General features: G+C 46.9%; 1 protein-coding gene across 1 annotated transcript in view; it reads right to left on the bottom strand.

Moving 5' to 3' along the window:
• The window catches only part of MAMDC2 (MAM domain containing 2), a 139,340-nt gene extending 115,507 nt beyond the window's left edge, over nucleotides 1-23,833 (bottom strand). The window contains exons 1-2 of the mRNA XM_080820149.1: nucleotides 23,724-23,833; nucleotides 23,282-23,395 (exon numbers count right to left, since the gene is read on the bottom strand). Coding sequence (XP_080676275.1) covers nucleotides 23,282-23,395; nucleotides 23,724-23,757 — 148 coding nt within the window. The 5' untranslated portion in view covers nucleotides 23,758-23,833. The remainder of the gene's footprint in view (nucleotides 1-23,281; nucleotides 23,396-23,723) is intronic.
• Between the last annotated feature and the right edge of the window lie 557 nt (nucleotides 23,834-24,390).

The raw sequence follows: 24,390 nt of genomic DNA, 5'->3' as shown, positions 1-24,390 counted from the left end.
TCTTTTCTGGCAAAATTCCTGGCTTTCCATTGCCCATCCAATGTGCTGTCCAACTTTGGGCATTCAAAGGCCAACTTCACAGTTTTTGACAAATCTTTATAACGACTGTACAATTATTTATTTTTTCTTCAATACATTTACTTAATTTGACACACTTTTAAAAATGCAGCAGCATGTTAAGTAAAAATGTCCATGATCAAGGTTCTAATATGCTAAATATCAATTTTTTCAATACATATTAAATTAAATATTTAACTTTAAAAAGTTGGTGATCAGTATAAAGCCCCAAATGGCTTTTCACCTTTATTCTCTCAGCCTTTCACCTCCTAGATCCATGGGAATGCAGCCATCCACAAAGTGTGCACTCTTGAATGACAGGGTTTGAGTTCAACTCCTGCCTCAGCCACTTACGAGCTGGGTGATTTTGGGCAACTGACTCATCCTGTCTGCGTCCCGCTTTGCTCATCTGTACAGTGACATCAATAGCCTCTCTCCCATATGGTCATTATGATAATCATCTGAAGAAATACACTCAGTGTCTTTTAGGACAGTGCTTGATATGCAGTAAGCACTCAATAAATGTTGATTATGGTCATTCTTTTTTTTTTAATTTTTTTTTAAATTTATTTATTTGACAGACAGAGATCACAAGTAGGCAGAGAGGCAGGCAGAGAGAGAAGAGAGAGAGAAGGAGGCAGGCTCCCCGCTGAGCATAGAGCCCGATGCGGGGCTCGATCCCAGGACCCTAGGATCACGACCTGAGCTGAAGGAAGAGGCTTTAACCCACTGAGCCACCCAGGTGCCCCGATTATGGTCATTCTTAAACACTGACCTTTGATCCAATGACAAAGACACTCTCACAGGAACAAACTGGCCCAAACCTACGTGTGCGCCTTTGGCTTGCTCCTGGCTTGCCTTACCCCACTTGCAGATTCCGACCCATTGATGGCCGCAAATGCTAAACTCTGCTTCAAGAAACTTCCTCGACTGCCCTCTTTTCCCAAATAAAACTCCTTTATTCTTTGGATTTCATGAAACCTCTGTATTCTCTCCTATTACAAACATCACATTCTGTCCTGGGATTTGGATATTTGCCTCCTGCCCCCTACTGGCTTGTAATCTTCCAAGAGAAGGGATCCTATCTCCATCATGGCTGAGTCCTACCTGGCCCAGCTCCAGCATCCCCACAGCAGAGATGCACAATAAATGCAGCTTTTCTTGTCCCCCAGCTGCAATGCCTTGGAATACAGGCTGCCCAGGATGCAGAGTCATTATTGTGCCTTTCAGGAAATAGGATATGTGTCTTGACTATTCATAAAACAGACCATTGCCTGATTCACAAGTTAACTAAAATAAATATTTTCCCTACTTTTATAGTCTCTCACACTTTTAAAACAATAATTTATTTATTCATTTGAGAGAGAGAGCACACAAGCGCGCGTGCAGGGAGGATGGAGAGAGGCAGAGGGAGAGAGAGAATCTCAAGCAGACTCCCTGCTGAGCGTGGAGCCCAGCTTGGGGCTCGATCTCAGGACCCTGCGATCCTGACCTGAGTTGCAATCAAGAGTCTGATGCTTAACCAACTGAGCCACCCAGGTGGCCCTATAGTCTCTCATACTTTTAAGACTGCAAACTGTCAGGCTGAACTTGGCTCCTGATTCTCTTCGTAAGTCTTTTAACAGCTCACAGTTGTACAGGCTTTATGGTTGATAATGTGCATCCACTCAGAACAGCTCACGTGAAACTTCACAGTGTCCTTTATGGGAACTTTCCTCATTCTAAAGATGTTTAAAATAAGATTTGGTATTATCTAAGACCGTATGTGTCTGCTCCGCACTGGCAGACCATGGGTGGGGCTGTGATCGGTTGAGGCCTGGTCCCGTGATCTGGCTTCCTGGCGGGGCGGTGTTGCTGTGGTGACAGCATGCTGGCAAGCCCCACCGCCAGGCAGGCCTGTGACAGCCACAGAGAGGGTCTTAGGAGGAGTCTTCCTCAAAAAGTATGTGATTTTCTTAAGTTACACAAAAGAGCCGCATCTCCTACTTGACTTTCCTATGTTCATCACCAAACTGAAAGATCGTCTCTCTTTTTTTTTCTTTATAGTAAGTGGGTTGTTGTTTTTTTTTCAGATGTACGACACAGCGAATTGACAAGTTCATACATTACGCTTGTCTGCCCCATTACAACACAGTCACAATCTCACCGACTGTATTTTTATTCTCTGCCTTTTATTCCTGTGACTTACTCACTTCCAAACTGGGGGCCTGTATCTCCTGCTCCCCTTCCCCCGTTGTGCCCAACCTTCCAGCAACCTCTCCTCTGGCAACCACCAGTTTGTTCTCTGTATTTACAGCTCTGACTCTGCGCTTAGTTCATTCAGATTTTTAGATTCCACTTATGAGTGGAGTCATACAGTATACGTCTTTCTTTGTCTGACTTATTTCATTTAACATAATACTCTCTAGGTCCATCCACGTTGTCTCAAAGGCACCATCTCATCCTTTTTGTGGCTGTGTAATATTCCATTGTGTGTATATGTGTGTGCTCGTATCACATTTTCCTTACTCATTCATCTACTGCTGCGAAGGATCTTACCTTTAGATAATAAACTCATGTAAAGACCGTGAGGGTCAGCCAGTGACTGGCCCTGAGGGTCACCTGAGCACCTGTCAGATCAAACACCTCTGAATTTTCTACTCGTTAGCTCAATGTACAGTTTTTGCCTCTGTGCGCTCTAAGCTCGCTGAGGCTTGGGGCATGGGCAACTTCGTTCTGAAGCGTGTAAAGCAAAGAGGTTTCATTGCATGGCCATGGCAGTGAGGGTTGGCAGCTGCTCAGACGCCTGCTGGACATTGGATCTGAGCACACAGGAGAGAACCACAGCGGTGTCTGTGCCGCAGACGCAGGACATGGAAAGTTTTTCAGACCTTCCTCAATAGCGTCTTCTGCAAATCGTAAAACATGACCTAAATGATGGTGCTGATTCCATATTACAGGTATAATCTCAGATCAGAAGCAGTCTTAGAGGCAGAATTCCTTTACTTCAAGCTGTTTGGGATCACACTCCTAATCTTCAGTTGGGAGCTCTTGGTGAGGAGAGGATGAATTAGATGTATCATAAAGCCTAAATATGATGTAATTCAAAGAGTCTTGGATTCTAGCCTGCCTCTGCTAATTTACTGTTCCAGGTTTCTGTTTCTTTATCCATAAAATAAAGGGATGGCTAAGATCCCTCTATCTGGGCCATTCTGTGTTTCCAAATATTTCAAAAGCAACGGGCAAAAGAAAAGTTGAGTGGGGGGCAATAAATACAAGCGAAGAAACAGACTCTGCTTTGTTGTTCAGTGAAACAGGGGACACTAAGAGCTTCGGTCAATCCTATGCCAGAGAATGCCACCATTTCCAGTCTGCTCAGCAGTGGCAGAGATCAGTATGTTTCTCTGTCGTTCAAGACATAAAAATTCACAAATGACTTCCCAGAGAGGTCATGAAACTTCACTCCCTTGGCCAAAGGGAAACTGCTCAAAACTGCTATTATCAGTTCTACCTGATCGGCCCTTGCCAAAGTCACCAAAAACCTTCAAGTTGGCAAATCCAGTGATTCCTCTTTGTCTTCAAGATCTCAGCTACGTTCAACGCAGTTGGACACTCCTGCCTGGAGACATTCTCCTCCTTTGTCTTGACTCACCTTCCACCTACCTGCCCACCTCTTCTCAGTCCTCCCAGTCGGCATCTTTTCTATGTCTTCACTCTGCCTCTTGGAATACACCTTTGGTCCTCCACCCTCCTTCTCCTCTTTTTTTTATATCATCCAGTCCTGGGCATTAAATACTAGTTGCATGCTGATAACTCCCAAATTTAGGGCTCACCCCCAGACCTTTACTCCAAACTCTAGATACCCATAACAAATAATCTACTGGACATTTGCATTTAAAACTCCATAAAAGGGGGCACAGTCGATTAAGCGTCTGCCTTCGGCTCAGGTCATGATCCCAGGGTTCTAGGATTGAGCCCTGCTTTGGACACCCTGCTCAGTGGGGAGTCTGCTTCTGCCACTGCCCTTCCCCCCAGTTGTGGTCTTTCTCTCTCTCTCTCTAATAAAGAAATGAAATCTTTAAAACAAAATAAAACTCCATAAAAGGCCTCAAATGTCCCATGTCCATATCAGAACTCCTGGTCTCCTCTACCTCCATTATGGCTCTCTCCCATCTGTTCCTCTCCCATTCTTCTTCATCTGTACAAATGGCATCCCATCTATCCACGTGCTTATGCCAATTACCTAGAAATCATTCTCGATTCCCCTTACTTCCCACATCCATTGTGTTAAGGAATCCTGTTGGCTTATCTCCAAAATAGATCTCAAATCCATTCTCTCCATAGCCCTAGCAGAATCAAAACCATGGTTTTCTCTCAGCTACATTACTACAAAGGCTGGCTTCTAACATTCATCCTCACTACAAATTTATTCCCCACAAAGCAGCAGAGTGATCCTCTTGAAATAGAATTCAGACTTAAATCCCTTCAATGGCTGCCCATTTCAACTAGATTAAAATCTACATTCTTCACCATGGCCTGAATGTCTCTCCAGGGTCTGGCCCTGCCTACCTATTTTTTTTTTTTTTAAGATTTTATTTATTTACTTGAGAGAGAGAGAGAGTGAGAGAGAGAGAGAGAGCATGAGAGGGGAGTGGGAGAAGGAGAAGCAGGCTCCCTGCTGAGCAGAGAGCCCAAAGCAAGGCTCAATCCTAGAACCCTGGGATCATGACCTGAGCCAAAGGCAGTCACTTAACCAACTGAGCCACCCAGGCACCTCCCTGACTACCTCTTGACCTCTCATCTCAGTTCCCTGTGCCCTGGCCATACTGGCCTTCTTGGTGCCCTTCCACCTCATGCAGCTCACCCTACCTCAGGGCCTTTGCACTGCAGACCATCCCCCAGTATACTGCCCACCCTCCCTCATTGGTGCATGCCTGCCCTCCCTCCTTGCTCTGTTCTCAGTCCAATGCTACCCCTCCAGAAAACCTCTCCTAACCATTCACTGCAACACACAGTCCCATCCTTCCTGCTTTCCTATCATCCTTTCATTTTATTCATAATATACCCGAATTGACTTTACTTCTTTATGTGCCTGTCACCAAATTCCCCACCAAATTATAAGCTCTACAAAAGCAGGGTGATGCCTGGCTTCTAGATTTCCAGAATCAAAGCACTAGCCCTTCCCCACTTGGAAGTCAGAGTGACATTTACATAACAAAACTTGTATCAGCTTATTACTTGCTCAGAGCCCTTGGCTGATGCAGTCTGGCCCCCGGGGTTCCTGTGGGACCTCAGAGCCTCTCCCTCAACCCAGCTGCAGCTACACGGACCTCCCAGCCGCTCCCCAAACACAGCATGTGCTGCACGCGCTCCCTCTCACTGTAGGCTTGGGTCAAACATGTCCTTTCCAGAGATGTCCTTCCTGCCTACCTGAGCCAAAGGTGCCACCCTCACCCTGTCCATTTCTCACCATAAAAACTTCGACCATGTGCCACATCATATTGTCGTTTGTTGCGCCATTTATCTCCAGCTCTCCCCACCAGAATACAGGCTCCAAGGGAGACACAAGACTATTCCGCTTGCTGCTGAATCCCCAGCCCCTGGTGGATGTAGGGAGATTCTTGCTGAATGAATGAAAAGTCTGGTCTTGCTGAAAATTCCCAAGTACCCAAGCAGCGGGAAAGTTTATTCTGATGGAAACTGCTCCCTCTTTTCAACAGTCTAGGCCCAGAGCAGCAGTATCTGTGCCCCAGATAAGAAGGCCCACGCCTGGGCGCCTGGGAGTCTCAATCGGTTAAGCATCCGCCTCCTGGTTTGGGCTCAGGTCATGATCTGGATCAGGGTCATGAGATCGAGCCCCACATCTCGCTCATCTCGCTCATCGTGGAGTTTGCTTGGGATTCTCTCCCCCTTTCTCCCTCCCCCTCTGCTCCTCCCCCTGCTCTCTCTCCACAAGAGGCCACACCTTAAGAAAGAGAGGCTCCTCTGCCCAGTGCCTCACCGGCATGGCACCAAGGTGGGGGCGGGGGGGGGGTGTCCCCTGAAGGTTCAGTTTCTAGTCCATCTGACCATTTGTGGACCAGAAGCTCATTTTCAACATTTTAATTCTGTTGGCTTTGGAGAGACATGTCTTTGGAGAGAGAAAAAAGTTCCCCTAGAAGGGGTGACTATTCTGTAACGGAGCCTGTCTGCCGAGAGGAGAAGCTGCCCAGGACACACTCAGACCCCGGACTCCTGTCTCCTTGCTCCTGCGGGCGACAATGCGACTGTACTCCATGTACAGATTCCTCATCTGGCTAAGTCTTCCATGTCCCACACACAGATTGAAAACAGCATGGAAAAACGGCCTTAGCTGAAATAAAAGTAAATCTGACCTGCCGATCTTTTTGTTGGGCATAGAGATTTTTGTTGGCTGTGAAACATAATGGTGACTTCAGATATAAATATAGTATGCTCAAAATTAAACCCTTCTTTTTCCCACAGTCCACCTCCCAGAATCTAATTAGTAGGTTCACAAATATTTGCTTGGCTTCCTGTTATCGACCTTGCCCTGGTGGGGACAGCAAGGAGGTATCTACCGGTCTGTCTATACACATAGGCACAGATTAATATATCTTCTAGCCTTCTAGCCTGTCCTTTCAAAACAACTATTCTGATTTCCAGAAACAACAAAACTAAGGAAGGGGGAGAAAATAACAAAATGAAAGAGCAATTCCAGGAACCTTAGACTCTTAGACAACCAAGGGCAGTTTTTAATTTAGAGCTGAGCGTCTAAGAAAACTGTCCCTGGTGGGTAGACCGCTGTTGAGGCTGATAGGGAAGCTGGACTCTGGTGGCTCTTCCAGGCTTGGGGGCGGGGGGGGGGGGGCGTGACCAGCACAGCTGAATCAACACCTTCACGGACAGACTGACAGCAAAAAAGGACAAGAGCTTTAGTCCATCTGATTCATCAATGAGCTCCGAATGGCAGCGTTTCACAGGATCATTAATGGCAGATTTAGCTCATGTGAGCCAGACACCAAATCTACAGTCCATCTGCTCAGCATGTTTTAAGTGGTCCTACAGGGCTGGGGCCAGGCAAAAAAGGCCAAGTGCAGGTGAAGACTATCTTTATTTAGAATTTTGATATTTTGTTCACCATGGAATTTTTGCATTACTTCTATATGTTTTGAAAATAGGCATTTTCCTAAAGAAGATGGACAGATAGCCAACAGGGGCGTAAAAAGATGCTCAATGTCATTAATCATCGGGGAAATGCAAATCAAGACCACAATGAGGCGTCACCTCACACCTGTGAGAACAAGTGTTGGCGAGGGTGTGGAGCAAAGGGAGCCCTCATGCACCGTTGACGGGAATGTATGTTGGTGCAGCCACCATGGAAAACGGAATGGAGGTCCCCCCAAAAATTGAAAACAGAAATACCCTGTGGTCCAGTATTTCCACTTCTGGGTATTTATCCAAAGAAAGCAAAAAGACTAACTCAACAACTTATCTGCACCCCTATGCTTATTACAGCATTATTTATAACAGCCAAGATATGAAAACCACCCAAGTGCCCAACAATTAGCGAATAAATAAAGGAATTATGGTGTATGTATATAAATACATACACAAAATGAAATATTATTTATGTACATATGTGTGTGTATATATACAAATTATGGTATACACACACACACACACCCCACACACACACAATGAATTCAGCCACAAAAGCCACAAAAGAGAATGAAATCTTGCCATTTGCAACAACATGGATGGAACGCAAGCACATTATGGGAAACAAGTCGGACAGAGAAAGACAAATACCATGTGGAGGCACTTCCAAAAAAGAACCAAACAGCAAGCTCACAGATACAAAGAACAGATTCGTGGTTGCCAGAGGCTGGGGGAGGGAAATGGGGAGAGGGGGCCAAAAAGTTAAAAAAGTTCTTAGCATAAATAAAATAATATATATATATTTTTATATATAATAACATATATTTATATAATGTAAAATTTATAAAATAATAAATATTATGTCTCTAGATGAGTGGCTTTTTATGATATTTTCTCTACTTCTGCACACAAGGCAGGGGGCCTCACTTGCCCCAGCCTGACGCCAGGCCCTGGTGGATGATGTGCGGAGCACTCTGCGAGGGCACACGGGGAGTTCAGAGAAGGGAGAGACGTGGAGGCTAACATCTAGAACCACAGTATAACAGGAGGGGAAAACATGTTCTAAAATAAGGCCAATCAGGCTGAAGAGCGGTGAGCGCTTTAAGAGAAGTTCCGAAAAACAACACAGTGACGGTGCATCGAGAGTGGGGAGGCAGGACGGACCCTGTGCTGAGCCTTGCTGCCCCCGTTCTGCCACGTCCAGCTGGGTCACACCAGGCAAACCACTTCACCGTGAGAGAGCTGTCTCCTCATCTGTGACCTGGAGGGAACGCCCTCCACCTCAGAGGGTGGTTGTGTCATGAGACAAAGCAACACATGTCGCCCATGCAGGGACTCCTGAAAAATGGCAACTGTGGGTCTAGCGGACTTTGGAAACACAGATTTAAAGTCTTGGTTACGACACTAGCCATCACATACCTCTATAGAGAGAAGGCTACGGAAATGCAACATGTTACGTGTATTTTCACAAGGATGCATGAGGGCTATGGCCAGACAGTCGTATCCATGATCTAGAAGCTTCTTTTCAAACTGCTTCAAGAGGTCCACACTGGGTTCTGTGTCACTCGCATTGTAAAAGAAAAATCTGTGATACGGGAGGACGTTTTCCATGTGATCTGGAGTTTGATCACTGTGACGGATTTCAGGGATCAGCTTGGCTTATCTCAGGGGAAGAGAAGAAGATTGAGACAAGCGTTTGAATAATCCACGCACAACCAACAGCAGGAGGAACTAGCCAGTTTTCTGAAAAATCACTCTCAGATCACAGACTAGTGAAGGATTTACGCTTCACACGCACACACTCACACCTTCTTACTCATGTTTGGGCAGAGACTTAGAATTTCGTTTCTAAATGTTCTCTATCCTTTCTTTGTTGCAGGAAGTGCTTTCTACACTTGTCAAAAGAAGAAAATACCATCCTGTGTCTGCTAATGTATCTCCGATCTCCCAGAAGACACTCCCTCAAAGCCGCAGACAACGGGAGAGCTGGTGGCTCTCCATCACAGCGGAACCAAAGCGTGAATAACTGAAAAATTCACCTTTCCTGTCGGACGCATCTGCCTAAACACGTCCTTGAGGAAAACACATCACTTATGGGGAATGTGACGCTTAGGCTCATCTGGCATCTCTTTTCACTTAACAGTCCTTCATACATTTGGACTTCCTACATTTCTAAGGCAGCATCTTCACACTGACTAAGATTTGTTTATCCATCCATCAAATATTTATTGAGTGCCTTTCAGGCGGCAGACACTGCTGACCATGGGAGAATCCAAAGGGACACATGCAGGACAGGCTCCTTGTTCTCCACACAGCTGGTAGTTTAACAGTCGACAGGCAATATATCCACAATGAAATACGCAAGAAAAATATCAGAGAGCTAATGTGCTCTAGCGAGAATTAAAATCAGACGAAGTGGTAGTGACCGTGAGGGGTCAAACTTGAGATAGGGTGCGCAGGGAAGGAGGCAACGTTTCAGCTGAGGCTGGGATGACAAGAAAGAGACAGCTAGGTGAAGTTCTAGGGAAGAGGGTACCACACATCCTCACCTACTTCATTTACCATGAATCATGTCCTGGGCTCCAGCAAATGGAGCTTGAAAATTGGGTACTGGGTGAGGCAATGAAGGCTTCACAGGGACATGGCTTTGATCTTAGCCTCATTAGCATCTCTTCCAGCTAACAGAGCTGTGAGCTCGCTGCTGGTTCCAGGGAAAAGGGTAAAGAAATCTACCCTTCAAGTTTTGAGGACCAGAAGATCTGAATATAGTGGTGGGAGCTTTCTCTTCCTTTCCACTTCATGGAAGCTGGCTTAGGAAGTGAGACATGGCATCCGTGTTGTGATAATGGCCCTCGGTCCCCTGAATGAATGAGGAACAACTAGCCTGAGGCTTGGAGGAGCGAGTCATGGAAGACTGAGGGCCAGTGAGACGAAACAAGGGGATGGCATGATGCCAGATGAGATGAACAGGAAGTGAGGGAGGAAGATGGGGGAGTAGAGTTCAATAGGCTTTTACTAAATGTCTATCATGCTGAGACTAGATTCTGGGGACACAAATCCTCAGCCTCAAGGGAGTTTAGGAGAAATATTTCACATGGATGATGGCAAAAGTGAGCAGGTGAGCCGCATCTGGCAAAGACAGAGGTGAAGAAGCTGGCTTGGGTAAAAAGTTGGTCACAGTCAGCCTCTTATGAGAGACTGGAATTCTAGTTACTCTTAGAGGGCGCCCAGCAGAACAGGGAGGCACTGGCTTGGGAGCACACAGACCTGAATCCAAACGATCTTTGCTCTGGCTGTGTGACCTTGGGCAAGCTGAATAAGATCGCTGCTTACGCAGTAAGCCTCAGAAATCATACAACGTTGTAACGAGTTTGCTTCAGAGATAATATGGGTGTGGTGCCTGCGACATAGTAACCAATGGTCATTATTCCTATACCCTAGCCGAGCTTCTGACTGATAAGTAATTTCCATACTACACTCTCATGGCTCTGCAGAAGTAAGTGACTGATCACTTCAGAGTTGAATACCGACCCGCTCAGCGTGGTGTCTGTCAGGCCCTTGCATTTTACCAGACAGATACAGCATCGCTGGTCTAGGGCTGTGCTTTGACTGTTGGCTACTCAGGATCCTGTTTTTATTTAGTCAGAGCTCAAGACCGGGAAGCATGCCTTTCTTTAGCTAAGCGAGAAAGTTTTGTCAACGGTTCAGTTCTTGCCCAAAGTGCCAGGTTGCCAAGTCCAGAGAGCAGTGAAGGGGACTGATCACCGCTCTCTCAGCCTCCAGGAAACCATCTGTCACCTCCTCTGGTAAGAGGAGTCATCCTTGCCAGCTCTTGTTAACCTCTGAATTCCTAGGGTCGTTTACATTTTCCTAGGTCATGCCCTAGTCTCAGCGACACATGAGATAGTTACTGTTCGTATATCTTATTTCTTCTAGTAGATCAGCAAGTATCTGGAGGGCAAGCACCTTTACTAGTCTTTGCCTAGCACAGGTAGACAAATGCCAAATGAATAAAATAAAGCTAAAGGACTCACTCTGAGTAATAGGCCATAGACTCTCATTATCCTGTGGTGTCTTAAAACACGTGTTCACATCCCACAGAATAGACTTTGGAAAAGTTAAAACAAACTCTCTGACCCACAGAGTCTTGGCTGTTAAGAGTCTCTTTGTCACTGGGTCGTTGTTAGAATTAAATGAGAGATGTGTGTTCCTATCCCTCAGGTCAACAGACATCACCCATTATAGAATGAACAGACAGAGAGAGATGAGCTCACCATCTGCCTTTATCCCAAGGGTTTCATTGACATTCAATTTGTATGGTGTCTCCTGCTTACATCTCTACCAATGTGAGTCCCTAATGTCTTTTGCAAACCCCAACCAGGCAAATATTACATTTTCTTTTCTTCTCTCTCTCTCTCTCTTTTTTTTTTTTTGCATGAGATACTTGACTCATTTTCAAAACAAGACCAATAAGGTTATCAAGAAACACAAGTTCTGCTGGAATTTGTCCAGAGAATGCTGGGCAGCTGTTGGGGATGCTGTAAGTGGGAGACTCTCAGAGGAGTTCCCAAAGTAATCTCATTTAGAACTTGGAACCAGACAGGAGTTCTGCTGTACCAGGGCCCTGTGCCATTTCTAAAGGAAAAGATTAATTTTGTATTTCCTCAAATTAGCATGTATTTGGTGGCAGGGCCCTTGTGTTGTGTATGGAAGATTCTAGAAGAAATAATGTCCTTACTTAGTTCCCTTGATCATTCATATCAGAACTCAAGTAGAAAGGTTTCTCACCTCACAATGCAGTGAAAACAAATGAATATATAACTGCTGTCTCCTTCACAGAACATAGATGGGAACCAGAAAATCTGTTACAAAAAATGGCCCTCCCACCCAGGAACTCTGTGACCTGCAATTTACGTGACTTCAATTTGCCTCGCTTTCTTCGACCCTAAAATGACGGTCAAGATAAGGCTCAACTCACTGAGGTGTTGAGAGAATTAAATCAGTAAATAACATCAAACATATAGAACAGTAAATAAATGAGAGAATTCCTCCATAAGAGTTAGCTATTATTATTATAAGTACTATTATCATTTCTATCTCAAAGATCCTTTAAGACATCAGACCAAGAGAGAGTAGGAAAAGAAAAGTAAAATAGCATAGTGGTTATTTTCTTAGTCTTTGGAGACAAATGGAGGTGAGCATCCTGACTTCATCAATTACTTGCTCTATGACTTTGGAATGTAAACAAAAATCTACAAACCCACTTTGTTTGTCATGAGTGTCTTCCTCATTGTAAAAATTCAATGAGATTACACATGCAGGCATCCAGCACATTGCTTGGCATATAATAATTGCTCAATAAATGTTATATAAAATTATTGCTATTATTCATTTTCCTACTAGATTTTTTGGCCAACATAATCACACGGTGCTCAGTAAATGCCTGCAAATACCACTTTGGTCTATGAGGGTTGTTTTTTTTTTAAATACTCTGAAATGAGATCTAAGGATAACAATGAAACAAGATCACTGATGTGTCCATTCTTAAAAGATTTAAATAATATGCGGCAGGCACCATCCTCAGCCTCTGGCTGAGGGTTAGTACCTTGATGGCAAGTCACTTTGGAATTCACCCACAGGTTGGTGATGCAGAGACTCAAAGGAGATTGGAACACTCAATCCCTGCCGTTCACTCTGCAGTCCTTTCCCTTTGTCAGATGTCTACAAGGAAAAGTTCTTAAATCACTTGAGGCTCAAATGCAGCATCTTTTGTGCATGATCGTGATTCACTGCCCATTTGAACAGAAAGACAGTGAATACTGTCTGGTTTTCCGAGACTTATTAATTTCCTAAGAATTCTTAGACTCCTAGGCTAATATTACGCTCAGCAAGCTGTCCCTCATAAATGTGTCTAAACTTATTTCATGACAGGGACATAGTCACAAAATTATGAATGACTTCCTGATAACCGAGACAACAAATGAATGGAGTCGATTAAAAATATAAGCCATTTACACCCTGTTAAATCTTCCAGCAATTTTTAGTGTGAGCAGCTGAGTTTGTGGGGAGGCAGGGGCTTGACGGATATTCAGAGGGACAGAGAAACTTTCTTAGCAACTGAGCTGTCCACTTTCAGCTGTTACACAAACAGGTCACCTTCATCCTGTCTCAAAAGATGCTTAAGAGCATACTTGACAGACAAGAGGGCCCCCTGGCTCAAACCTGAACATGACATTGTTGGCAATTATTGATATGCTTTTTAAATGGGGGATGCTCTAAAAGCCTACGGTTTATGCTTTACAACTGCCTGAGTTCCCCTTTAAATTCAGCACCCATATATATGCTTTATATATACATGGAAAGCAAAGAAGTCCTAGTCCACAAGCCCAAGATTAAAAATGAATGATACTTCATGTCAATACTATGCATCTTTAGATAGGTTATCTCCAACATCATTTCTCTTTTATTATACAACATTTAGTAGAGAACCGTGTGTATGTAGTTTGTTGACTTTTTATGTTGACAACAGAGATGAAAATCTGCAGAACTAATATATGACCTAGGATATATTTGGATTTTTCCCCCAGTTATTCCTAAGTATCAAATGTGAGTTCCAAAGAGTCTGTTCTTCAGGGCTGATTCTTTAAAAAAAATAAATAAATAAGATACTAATGTTTAACTCACGTTGTCCTCATCAGAACTTGTGGAAAAGAGAAATGGTCTTCAGGGACAACAGTGTGATTTCAGATTCAGGATTTGTAATGGAAAGCCAAAGTGTTTCTGCAAAGCTTGTATTTTAAAATGGACTCGTGCATGGTCATAGCACCCTTCAAAAGAAAATGCTCTAGTCTAGTATCCATTTTTAATAAAGTCGCATAGAAGAAACCTGTAGAAGCTTAAAAAAAGAAATCTTCAGTTATAGTTTCAGACAAGATGGTCTTAGTCATAAAATATTAGTAAGCAAAGAAGGTAGTGCCTCTGTGAAGTTAAAACATATTAAAGTCATCTTCATTATAAGCGTGGCCCCAAATAACACTTTGGTTCTCCTTGGCAGTGAAGCAAAAGTGTTTCAAATAAGGAATGGAAATTTTTCTTAGCACAGAGCTAAGTTCTCTATCACACCACCGTACAGCAACACGGCCATTCTGTTAAGAGTCATAGAACGAGTACGTACCAACTGGCTCGTCTGGCAGGGCAACTGGCTTTCAAAAACACATTTATCTGTGTACTCTTTCAACTCCTTCCCTGTAGGAATGGATGAATCCGAAGTTGAAGAGTACTCCTTAAGACGGCCAAAGTATTTTAGGTCAAGCTATAAATTTTTCCTGACGTTCTCTGCCAAGATTACGCTGAGGACTGAGAAGAGAATCCTTAAAATGGTTCCAAAAGTAAACTCTCATCTGCTATGGAAAAAAGAAGTAAAATCCCATCTCCTCAGCTCTCTGCTTGATGCCTGTTTGATTCCAAAGGCTCACCACCACAAGGCAGGGGCACGAGAGGTAGCTGGGACCAGGACCCCCGGAGCTGGGATGCTGGGACATCGCCACTATTTGCCCAGGTCTTCTACTAGCTCTAGAAAAGCATGCATCTTGCAAGTCTGTCCTCCTTGGCCTTGACCTCTGCAAGTACAAAGGCACCACCTCTGATAGGAGGGAGCCCATGGCCAAGTGAAGCTCAAGTCTTCAGAGCCGGGTAGGCTGGGCTCCAGATCTTGACTCTCCAACTGGGTTGCCCTGGGCCTGTGACCCTAATTTCTCTGTACCTCACTCCTTCTCATCTGCAGACAATGTGGTTATAAAGGACAATATCCACCCTCAGGATCGTTTTGAAGGTCAGACATAAGGCCAACAAACATCCTTGGCAGACACCATGAACTACTACCTGCAGATCACAGAGCCGGGCTATGTAGGGAGCTGCCATATAACTATTCCATTAGACTTCATGCCACACTGCTCACCAGGAACCACTCTTATAACACAAAGCGAATATGAGATGCCGTTAAAATTCCCTTATAACCAAAGATTCCCCTATCACTTATAAAAGGATTGCTTTTGTGTTTTAATAAGTACATTCCAGGATGCATTATAAGTCCCACAGATTCAGCCCAAGCTCCTACATCCTCTGCATTTATAGTAGAAATAAAATTTTACACATTTTGAAATTGACCTCAAGTGTTCCTGAGCCATTGGGTGGAGGGCTCTTGGGTAGCATGGGTCTGTGAGATTTCTACCTTCTTGACATTTCTGAATTGTCAAAGTTGGAATTGGGTCTAACACAGGGCTAGTGAGGATGTTTCCCTGCTCTGCTTCCCTCCAGAAACTTCTTTCTTACTGGTCCTTTCTCCTCATTCCATAAACAAACTCCAGTCTCCTCTTCTTAAAAAAACAAAGCAAAACAAAATAAAAACAAAAACCTTTCATCTCACATTTCTCGGTAGGTCTGGTTGAACTTCCCTCTAAGAAAGGGAGAATACCCAAATTTCTTTGCTGAGATTTCCCTGCTCTCGGCATTTCCCCTTCACACTTCCACCACGGTGTTCTGGTCCTGTCCTCCTCGTTCCATGGAAACCCCATAAATATGTTGATTTCAACAGACAAGTGGCACACACCTCGGGGCTGTCCTGGGCCCCGTTGGTCACATGCTCCTTCTGAAACTCCCAACTGCTTCGGCCTTTGTGACTGTACTTCCCTAATTCGCTTCACATGTGCCTGATTGCCCCTGTGCCTCTCTTTCCATCACCCCCTTCAGATGCCTAATCCTCACAGTGAGTTTAGGCCCCGCCCTCAGCCAGCTGTTGTTAACCACTTTGTACTTTCTCCTTGGCTGATCTTATCTCTGCTCAAGATTTCAACCACTGTCTTCTCCCATAGTCCTGCCCAGACTGCACCTGACACCTTCCAATTCTGGCATCAGTGACCTCCACCTGGGTGTTTCCCATGCAACTCAGAATGGAACACATCTTCTACCCTACCGTGATACCACTCTTGAAATCCCTCAACTGCAGGCACGGCCAAACACCTGCCCAACTCGAAGCCAGGAGTCACTCTCCCTCTGACTCATCATTCCCAGCCTCCTCAATCATCAAGTCCTGTCAACTGAGTCTCCTTTTTGGTGTTTAATTTGCTCCCTTTCTTACTACCTCTGTCCCACTTCAAGCCCTCATCATCTCTCAGCTGGACCACTGGCCTGTCCCCTAACCAGCCTCCCCATTGCCAATCTTATTTCCCTCAAATCGATTCTCCTCACAGCTACTAGACTGGAGAGCTGGCCACATCAGTACTCACACTCCACAGGAAAGGCAGGTCCAGCAGGCCAGTAACGAAGTCACACAAATGGTTCCTCCAGAAGGCTCTTGACTACACTTTGTATCTTTTTATTCTTGCCCAAACTAGCTCTCTAGACTTCCTGATGATTCAGAAAGCCAATAACTTTCCAATAAATTCCTTTTTTGTTTAAATAGCCAACCTAGCCTCTTTGCAGTGAAGATACTTGACTAATGTATAATTCCGTTTGCTCTCTACCATAATTATAGATTTGTGTTCCCTCCTATGGGTCTATGACTGCCAAGGGCAGGAACCACGACCACAACCATGTATGTATTCCCAGTCCTCTATGTATGCCAACTACTAATATAATTCCTGATGGATTTTAGTTACTCAAATGTGCATTAGTAGAATGAATATCCTTAGATGCGTTTTCTGTAAAACATATGATTCATTCATGATACTATGAGGTTATAGTACATTTTGTTTTATTGTCTTATTCTTAGCCTCAGAATTCCCTCCAAACACAAATAACATTCACACAAAGTAGAGAAGGCAAATATTCTGACAGATCTCACCAAATCGATCACAAGCCCAATCCTTTGGTTTTCTCATTAGCAACAGCCATATGCAAGGGCCTCGTCTAAGAGCAGACAAATATCTCTACCTGCTTTTATCCATCAGGGTGGCTACTGCTGGTGGTTTACACTTGAGTTCCCTAGAAAGAACAGCTTCCAAAAGCTAGCTCAAAGTCTGATAATCTTTTGCTAAAAATACTTTCCAGACCAAGCAGCCTCCCTCCCAAGGTTGCATTCTACTTGTTTGTGATGGCAGAGGATCAAGGACTCAGGTAGCCCTGATGAGCCAATGATCCAAGCGTGATTTGTTCCTTGGAATGTCCGAGATGGAACAGACCACCTGTGGGTCAGGCAAGCTGAGACACTGCTTCCCCGTTATACTTGGAAATGAGAACACTAGCTTCCAAAAGTCTTTGAAGTCCTATGGCAGGAAGGAGTATTAACAAAACCTCTTTTACTACAGGGGAACATGTCAAAGGTTCTACCCCCCCCCCCATCAATCTCAATAAGGGTTTTAGAGATTGATTAAATTCTAAGTGTTTGCTGGTACCACAAGCTGTTTGTCAGGTATTGTGGGGAGGATGTGATCCCTGTTCTCAAAGACGGAACACCCTGGCCACGTGAAGGGGTGGGGACCTGACCAGGAGGTGTTAACGAGGAGACACATGGTGGGGAGTGAAGAGGACCAGGGGAAGGGAGATGTTCATCTGCCAGAGAAACTCAAGGAATGTTTCAAGAAAGAGCTGGACCTTCAGGCATGCGTAAGGGTAGGATTTCGATAGGCCCGGATGGAGCAGGGAATTAAAAGCAGAATACAGATGTGGAGAACAGTGCAGATAGAGCAAAAGGCAAGAAAGTAAAGGGCATGATGATGAACATCACATTGGGGATTCATGGGAAGGAAGAGCAGATTTATAATTTGGGTCAAATCATGAGAGGCCTTGAGTTCCACAACAGGCAGTCTGCATTTTCTTGTGGACAACTCATAATCAAAATTATTATCAAATTTTTTCTCCCAGCATATGGTAACCACAGCTGACTTGCACAATTATGAGAAGGGAAGCATCCTAAAACTCCTTAGGTGCCTTGTAGGGGATGAGGGCAGGCGCAGGGTAGCCACTTCCCATTGGTTGATTCTAATTTGAGTAGGGAAAAACCCAGATGGGGTGTTGGCTTTGACAGGAAGGGAGTTGGCCAGACAGAGCCTCTGCTCAAAGAAGTCAATCAAGGCAGGGAGGAGTAGGCAGATATAACCAGTTCAGGGAGGTTAAATCCCAAGTGGAGGGGCAAGGTAAGAGAACCCAAGAACCCAAACTGATTGATAGGGAGGCCAAGGGGTAGGGCCCAGCCCAAAAGCTTAGGGGATGGGAGATCCATTTGGCTAGGGGTCTTCTAAAGACTTTATGCCATCCATCAGGCAGATACTATCTCTAAGGAGGCAGAATGAACCAGAAGCACACATGAAAATGGATAAGGGCTTTTTAATCATCCAATACTAGATACAGCAAACTCATCCATTCAACGAATATTTACTGAGCATCTACTATGTGCCAGGCCCTTTTCTATATGCTAAAGATTACAGGCAGGTAGGATACTGACACATTTGAAAAAGTGAGTCAATACGCAGTATGGTGTAAAACGTCATGGTCTGTGGGTTTGGTAGGCCCAAAGCATGTACCTTTGGAATTCGTTTTCTACCATATGTATGAAATATAATTAATTCTCTGATAGAGACTTTCCAACATTTTATAATTAACACACCAAAGCCTCAGGGTCCAGGACCCATGGAGACAGGGATGTTAGGAGAGGGGCAGCAAAGCTGGAGCAAAGGGTAAGAGGAGAGCCAAGACACAAGGCCCTGCCCCAGGCTGCACTGCCTTGGTTCATGACCATGACTGCTAGCCTGTCTGGGCCCCCATGTGCTCCTCCATAAAATGAGGAGTTTGCACTGAACCACTTCCAAAGCCCAGTTCTAGGATCTAGTATCCCAGGGAGGGCCAGGGCAGAGCTAAACTGGGCTCAGGCTCATCACATGAGAGCTCTGGTCAACCTGAAAGCAGGAGCCAGGACAGTCCCTGGGAATGGCCTGGGATACTGCAGGAGTATCTTCAGCCATTCGCTGGGGTTGACATGCAAGGGTTGACATGACATTGACACGACCAGGTTAGTGCTGCTCTCTAGTCTCTACACAACATGGGGGTGTGATTCTCCTTAGAGAGCCCTGGGAGACCAATATGCAGAGGTAATGCAGGTCCAAGCTGGCCACGGGGGCAGGAACTGCCTGATGAACTTGTGACGTCAGGGTGGGATGCTAAGGCGATCGATCCCCCAGAGCCAGGAAAGGAGCTATAATTCACACGTAGGGAAGACTGTTCCCCCTCTTCCAGGAAGGCCACCTGGGATCCCAGCCAGACTTTTGGCTCTAGCTAAAATACAAGTTTCAAGACAGAGCACAGAACCAAAACTCAGGTGGCCAAGTAACCAAAAGTGTCTTCGAGAGAGAAGGAATGGGTTTGGATAAAGAAAGGGGGTGTCAGAAAGACATATGTACGTGATTTCAGCACTCTCCACTATGTCCCCCACTTCACCCCCTCATGGTGCCAAACCTCATAGCCAGCCTTCCTGCCTCAGATAGCATCACTCGCTCCAAGGTACAAATACCATCCGGACTCTTCTGTATTAGGCAATTTCTCAAACCCCAGCCCCCACCGTTGTAAAAAAACCACATTCTTTACCACAAGTGTTTTGAATGTCCTCGGTTCCTGCCCAGTCACTGGACACGTTTCTGTATTTATCTTCCTCTTCCAGGTGGCTTTCGTGGGCCAAGCTGCCAATTCAGGACTACTACCTGCATTGGGTTTCTACCTCCCTCCCTTCCTCGGTTCCTCCAACAGCTTCCTTACAGAGTCAGGTTGAAGGTGCCAGACCAAGGTGTCCAAAACTTAAAGAGTGGAGCCAAGTCACCCGCTGACTCATCTGGTGGTGACTCTTCCACTGTGATGTCAACTTAATGGGCTCCAAGAGTTCTCAGCCCAAGGGCCTCTGCCCCCACAGCTGGAACTGGGGAAATGGAACCCACAGTCTTGATCTCACCTGAGGACTACTGCCCAAAGGGCTTCCCATAGTCTCTGAACCGTGAATGGATAAACAAGGGTTTTTCTGAGGATGAATGAAAGAATAAAGAAGATTTTCATAGGATCCAACGGATCTCTTGCTTCCCGGATTTCATTCAAACCTAAAATTTAGAAGTGAATTCAAATTTGAGTCTAACATAATCTCACTTCCCATGACAATACAGAGGAGATAAAATATTCAACTGGGCCACTGTTGGCAAATCTAGAAAGTAGAAGGGGCTGGGTTGCTGCTCCCGGTCACCTGTCACCCCCTGTTTCTGGGGGCACCCTCCACTCTGGTACACAGCCTAAGCAAACGCCACTGGTCGCAGCTCAGCCATCCTGTGCCCAGTGGAGATCAAGAGTATTTCAAGACGGCTATGAGCTACAGACGCTGGAATTGAAACTGGAGATTGTTAGAGACCTGATACTCTGCATAAACCAAGAAGTGGACCTCAAATATAATTTGGGGCAGCTGAGGAGACCCTTCAAGAAGGAGACTTATGTAACTACCCCTAGATTTGATTTTCCTGTGATGAAATTCTAACTTGCAGATCTGTTCCCCAACTTAAGTCCCTGCACTGGGCTGTAGCATTGTTCTCTCCACGGCATGCTAACCTATTAGAGAAAGTGCCATCTGTATTCCAATACTCGTGAGCAAAAGTCTCTGAAACCTACAACTTTCTATGGTGGATCAGACACATAGAGGAGGATGGAATCAGTCTCAGAAGGTTTCTGCAGCAAGGTGAAGGAAATGTGTAGAGAGGCTTGGGAACAGCTTGCCAAACTGCCTGCCACCTGTGATGATTTTATCATCTTTAATTTACCAACCTGGAGATGGGTTTATAACGGAAATTCTTCGTGTTGGCCTCTCAGCACACACCCAGAGCAGCTGGCACACACCTCACTGCCCCTCCGGAGGGCACTTGCTTATGTCCAAGTTCTGGCCTTTGAAAAACACTGTATGAGAGGGACCGAGACCAACCCGGCCTCTTCTGCCTGGAGTGCTCAAAGAATGAATTAACTTTCCCCAGCCAAGCCAGTAGTCCTGATCCTGAGCCAAAAAGCAGTGGCCGTTAGAAGTTAGAAAGCAAGCAGAAAGGAAAGCAACAGTGCTCCCATTATAATATTAAGCCATAATCACCTTTTCCTACAATCATCTTCCTGTTTTCCCAGAAGGGGCACTGGTTAACTGCCACTCTGGGGCAGAGGTGCAGCCCAGCGCTTCCTGTGGGTCTGAAGTCTGGAAGGCAGGGAGCTCGGGCAGGCTGTGGCACGTCCCCTGACCCAGGAGCAGCCTGGGAGCGCCCCCATGCTGGGGGCGGGGGCTCAGAGACTGAGACTCCTGGATGAATGTTGATTTCCTTTCTTTGGGGCCAGGACCAGGGTGAGGCAGGGGAGGTGTGTAGGGAGTAAGATTAAAGGAGGTTTTCACTCTCAGGGTCACCTAAGTGGCTCTTTCTTCCCAGTCCAGCCCTGCTCAGGTCCCCTAGAGCTGGAGTGTGTGTGTGTGTGTGTGTGTGTGTGTGTGTGTGTGTGAATGTACACTGTGGTCAGTGGTTCTCAAACATGGTCTCCAGACCAGCAGCAGCCGCCACACCTAGGGACTGGTTTGAAGTGCACATTCTCAGGTCCCATCCCAGACCCACTGAATGTGACACTCCGGAGGCAGGGCCCAACAACCTCGCACACCAGGTTAACTCCCAAGTGGCTCAAGTCTGCCAAGCACAGGGCTAGAGAATAATGCTCTCCGAAGCCCGCCCCATGGCCCGTGGGGGGTGGTGTCTCAAAATGCTTCACCCACGGCAGGAGCAGGGAAAGAGTGGGGTGGCAAGGTGATAGGGACCTTCCTAAGCCATCGGCAGGGTAGGGATCCCTCGGGTAATAAATCAGGAACCGCTCTTCCCCCAGCGTTCCCCAAGAAAACTGTCCTAGTAAAGACCTGGCAACTGTTGGCAATAAAGGCTGCTACTGAGCTCGTCCCTGCCCGTGGCTTCCCCTTAGCCAGGCAGCCCCAAGCCAGGGGCCGAGTGACACTGTGTGTCAGGGGCCAGACATTCAAACATTCTGAGACTGTGATGCCCTCCTTTGTAAATGGGACTACCGTCACCCACGTGTGAGGGGCTGAGAAGCTAGTGCACTCGCAGCCCAACAGAAGTGTGGGGCAGAGCAGACTGTGGTGAGAGGTCCTCCACGAGGAGCAGGGGTTCTGGGCTCCGCCCTCCTCCAGGGAGCCCGCTGGGATGCCTTGGGGATTGAGGACAACTCAGAGGGGAAGGAGGTTAGCCAAACTCCTTTACGCTACAGCTACAGCGGTTTTAAAAGGCTATTCCCCAGCCCAAATGGCCTGGGGCACCAAGCTTCTAAAAACACAGAGTGAGGGGAAAGGAAAGAAGGGGCTCCCTGGGCCTGCTGTTGGGTGCTGAGAACTGCTTGTTTTTTTACCATATAATGAAGGGTAAGAAGAAACATCTAAAGACCCACATTTAAACTGTCACCAGAACCCAAACAGTATGTAGTGGTGAGACAGTGACCGACACCCGCCAGCCCAGTGACCTCAGGCGCACAGTCATGGACTTGGTTTCCTCTTTTGCCAAGTGCTGGATGACAGATACACCCACAGCAAGAGGATGGAGTCACACGACACCACACTTAGGCGTGACATAAACACGAGGGCTTAGCACTCAGGTCGTTCACAGAATTGGGAACCCCTTCTGCAGTGTGCGGTGAAAACTAGCCCCCATCGGACTGGCCCAGCTCCTGAAGATTCTACTGAGTAAGAAGAGGGGCTGATGACGTGCCCTCTGCACGCAGCCGGTGGGTGACAATCACTAGCAGCGTCCCCTTTCTCCCTGACTTTAGGAAGTGCTGGGGGTGGGGGAGGGCGGACATTCTCAGAGCTTCTCCGCGCCCCCGCCCCGCAGGTCAGGTAAACAAAGGACGCCCTGGGCACCCCCCCTCCCTGTCCTCCCCGGCCATGTGTGCAGCGCAGTTGAGGGTTGGAAGGAGGATCCATGACTCACACTTTTCCTCCGGAGGGGATTTAACTCCAAGATAACATTGCCCTTGAGAAAAGGCCAACCGGCAAGGAGGAAAGTTCACCTCCGGGCCCCTGTGCCCGGAGCTCCCTTACCTTCCTCGTTTAAAATCCAGGGCAGGAACGTGTATACCGAGTCAAAGCCACAGGTGTTTTCTTCAAAGGCGCAGGACCCGGCGGGCAGGTCCAGAGCACCAGCAAGCTGCAGGGCTGCGGGCACAAGACGAATTTCAGTTCGGGATAGGGCTGGGAGCGTCTGGGGCGGGGGAGGGGGGCCCTAGGTTAAAGTGAGAGGCATGCACGCGGGAATGGCTGGAGAGGGAGGCATTACTACCCGCTTCCCCTGCCCGGCGCTTCCAATGCAGAGCCCTACGACCACCCCCATTGCCACCCCAGGCTCGAAGGGGGTACGGCTATCGAAAAGGACCCGGAGGCGCCCTCGGATGGCCCGGCCCAGGACAGCGAGCCCGGGCACGGGGGCTGCGGGAGTGGGTCACGAGGGCGCCCCCCGGGGGTCCCCCTGGGTCCTTGCACTTACCTTGCATTGCCAGGAGGACGGCGCTTAGCAGCATGGTCGCGCTTCAGGGAAGAAGGACGACCGGAAAGGGGTGCAAGCTGCCAGCCCGCTGGGACCCGCGGCTCCGGCGAACCGGAGCGGGGACGCCGGGGACCCGGGGAGGGAGAAGTCGAGAGGCCGAGCGTGCACTTGGAGCTGCCCAACTTTGCGGAGCGGCTCGGGAAGCTGCGCGGAAAGCTGGGGGTGCTTGACTGGAGCGCGGGCTGCGGGTCAGACAGCGTCCCGAGTGAAGCCGGCTCGGCGCACAGCTGGTCCCGGGCGAGGATGGGGCTGGGCGGGAAGGAGACAATTGCACACTTTTTGAAAAACCAGCAAGGACTGGCCGGGAGAGGAGAGGTCGGGATGCAGCGCCTCGGCTCAGGGTTTTAAAGCTTGGGACCAGACCCCTTGCAGACACTTGGAGGGGGCAGGCCTTTGAGCAGCCCCTCCGATGGGCCGGGACTGGAGGCGCCCCGCCCCGCCCATCGGCGGTGGGAACCAGCTTATTTCTGGGGACAGCTTCCCCGCATCTGGCACACCAGTACTGAAGGGCTGGCCCTAATTTTAACTTCTCCCCAGAATGGAAAAGGGTGGAATTCTCCTAGGAAAACCTAGAAGAGAACTTGGAAACTGGTGACATAAGCTTTAT

Source organism: Martes martes, assembly GCF_963455335.1.
Source record: "Martes martes genome assembly, chromosome: 12".
NCBI classification, from domain to species: domain Eukaryota; kingdom Metazoa; phylum Chordata; class Mammalia; order Carnivora; family Mustelidae; genus Martes; species Martes martes.
This window is presented reverse-complemented; position numbering and strand designations above follow the sequence as displayed.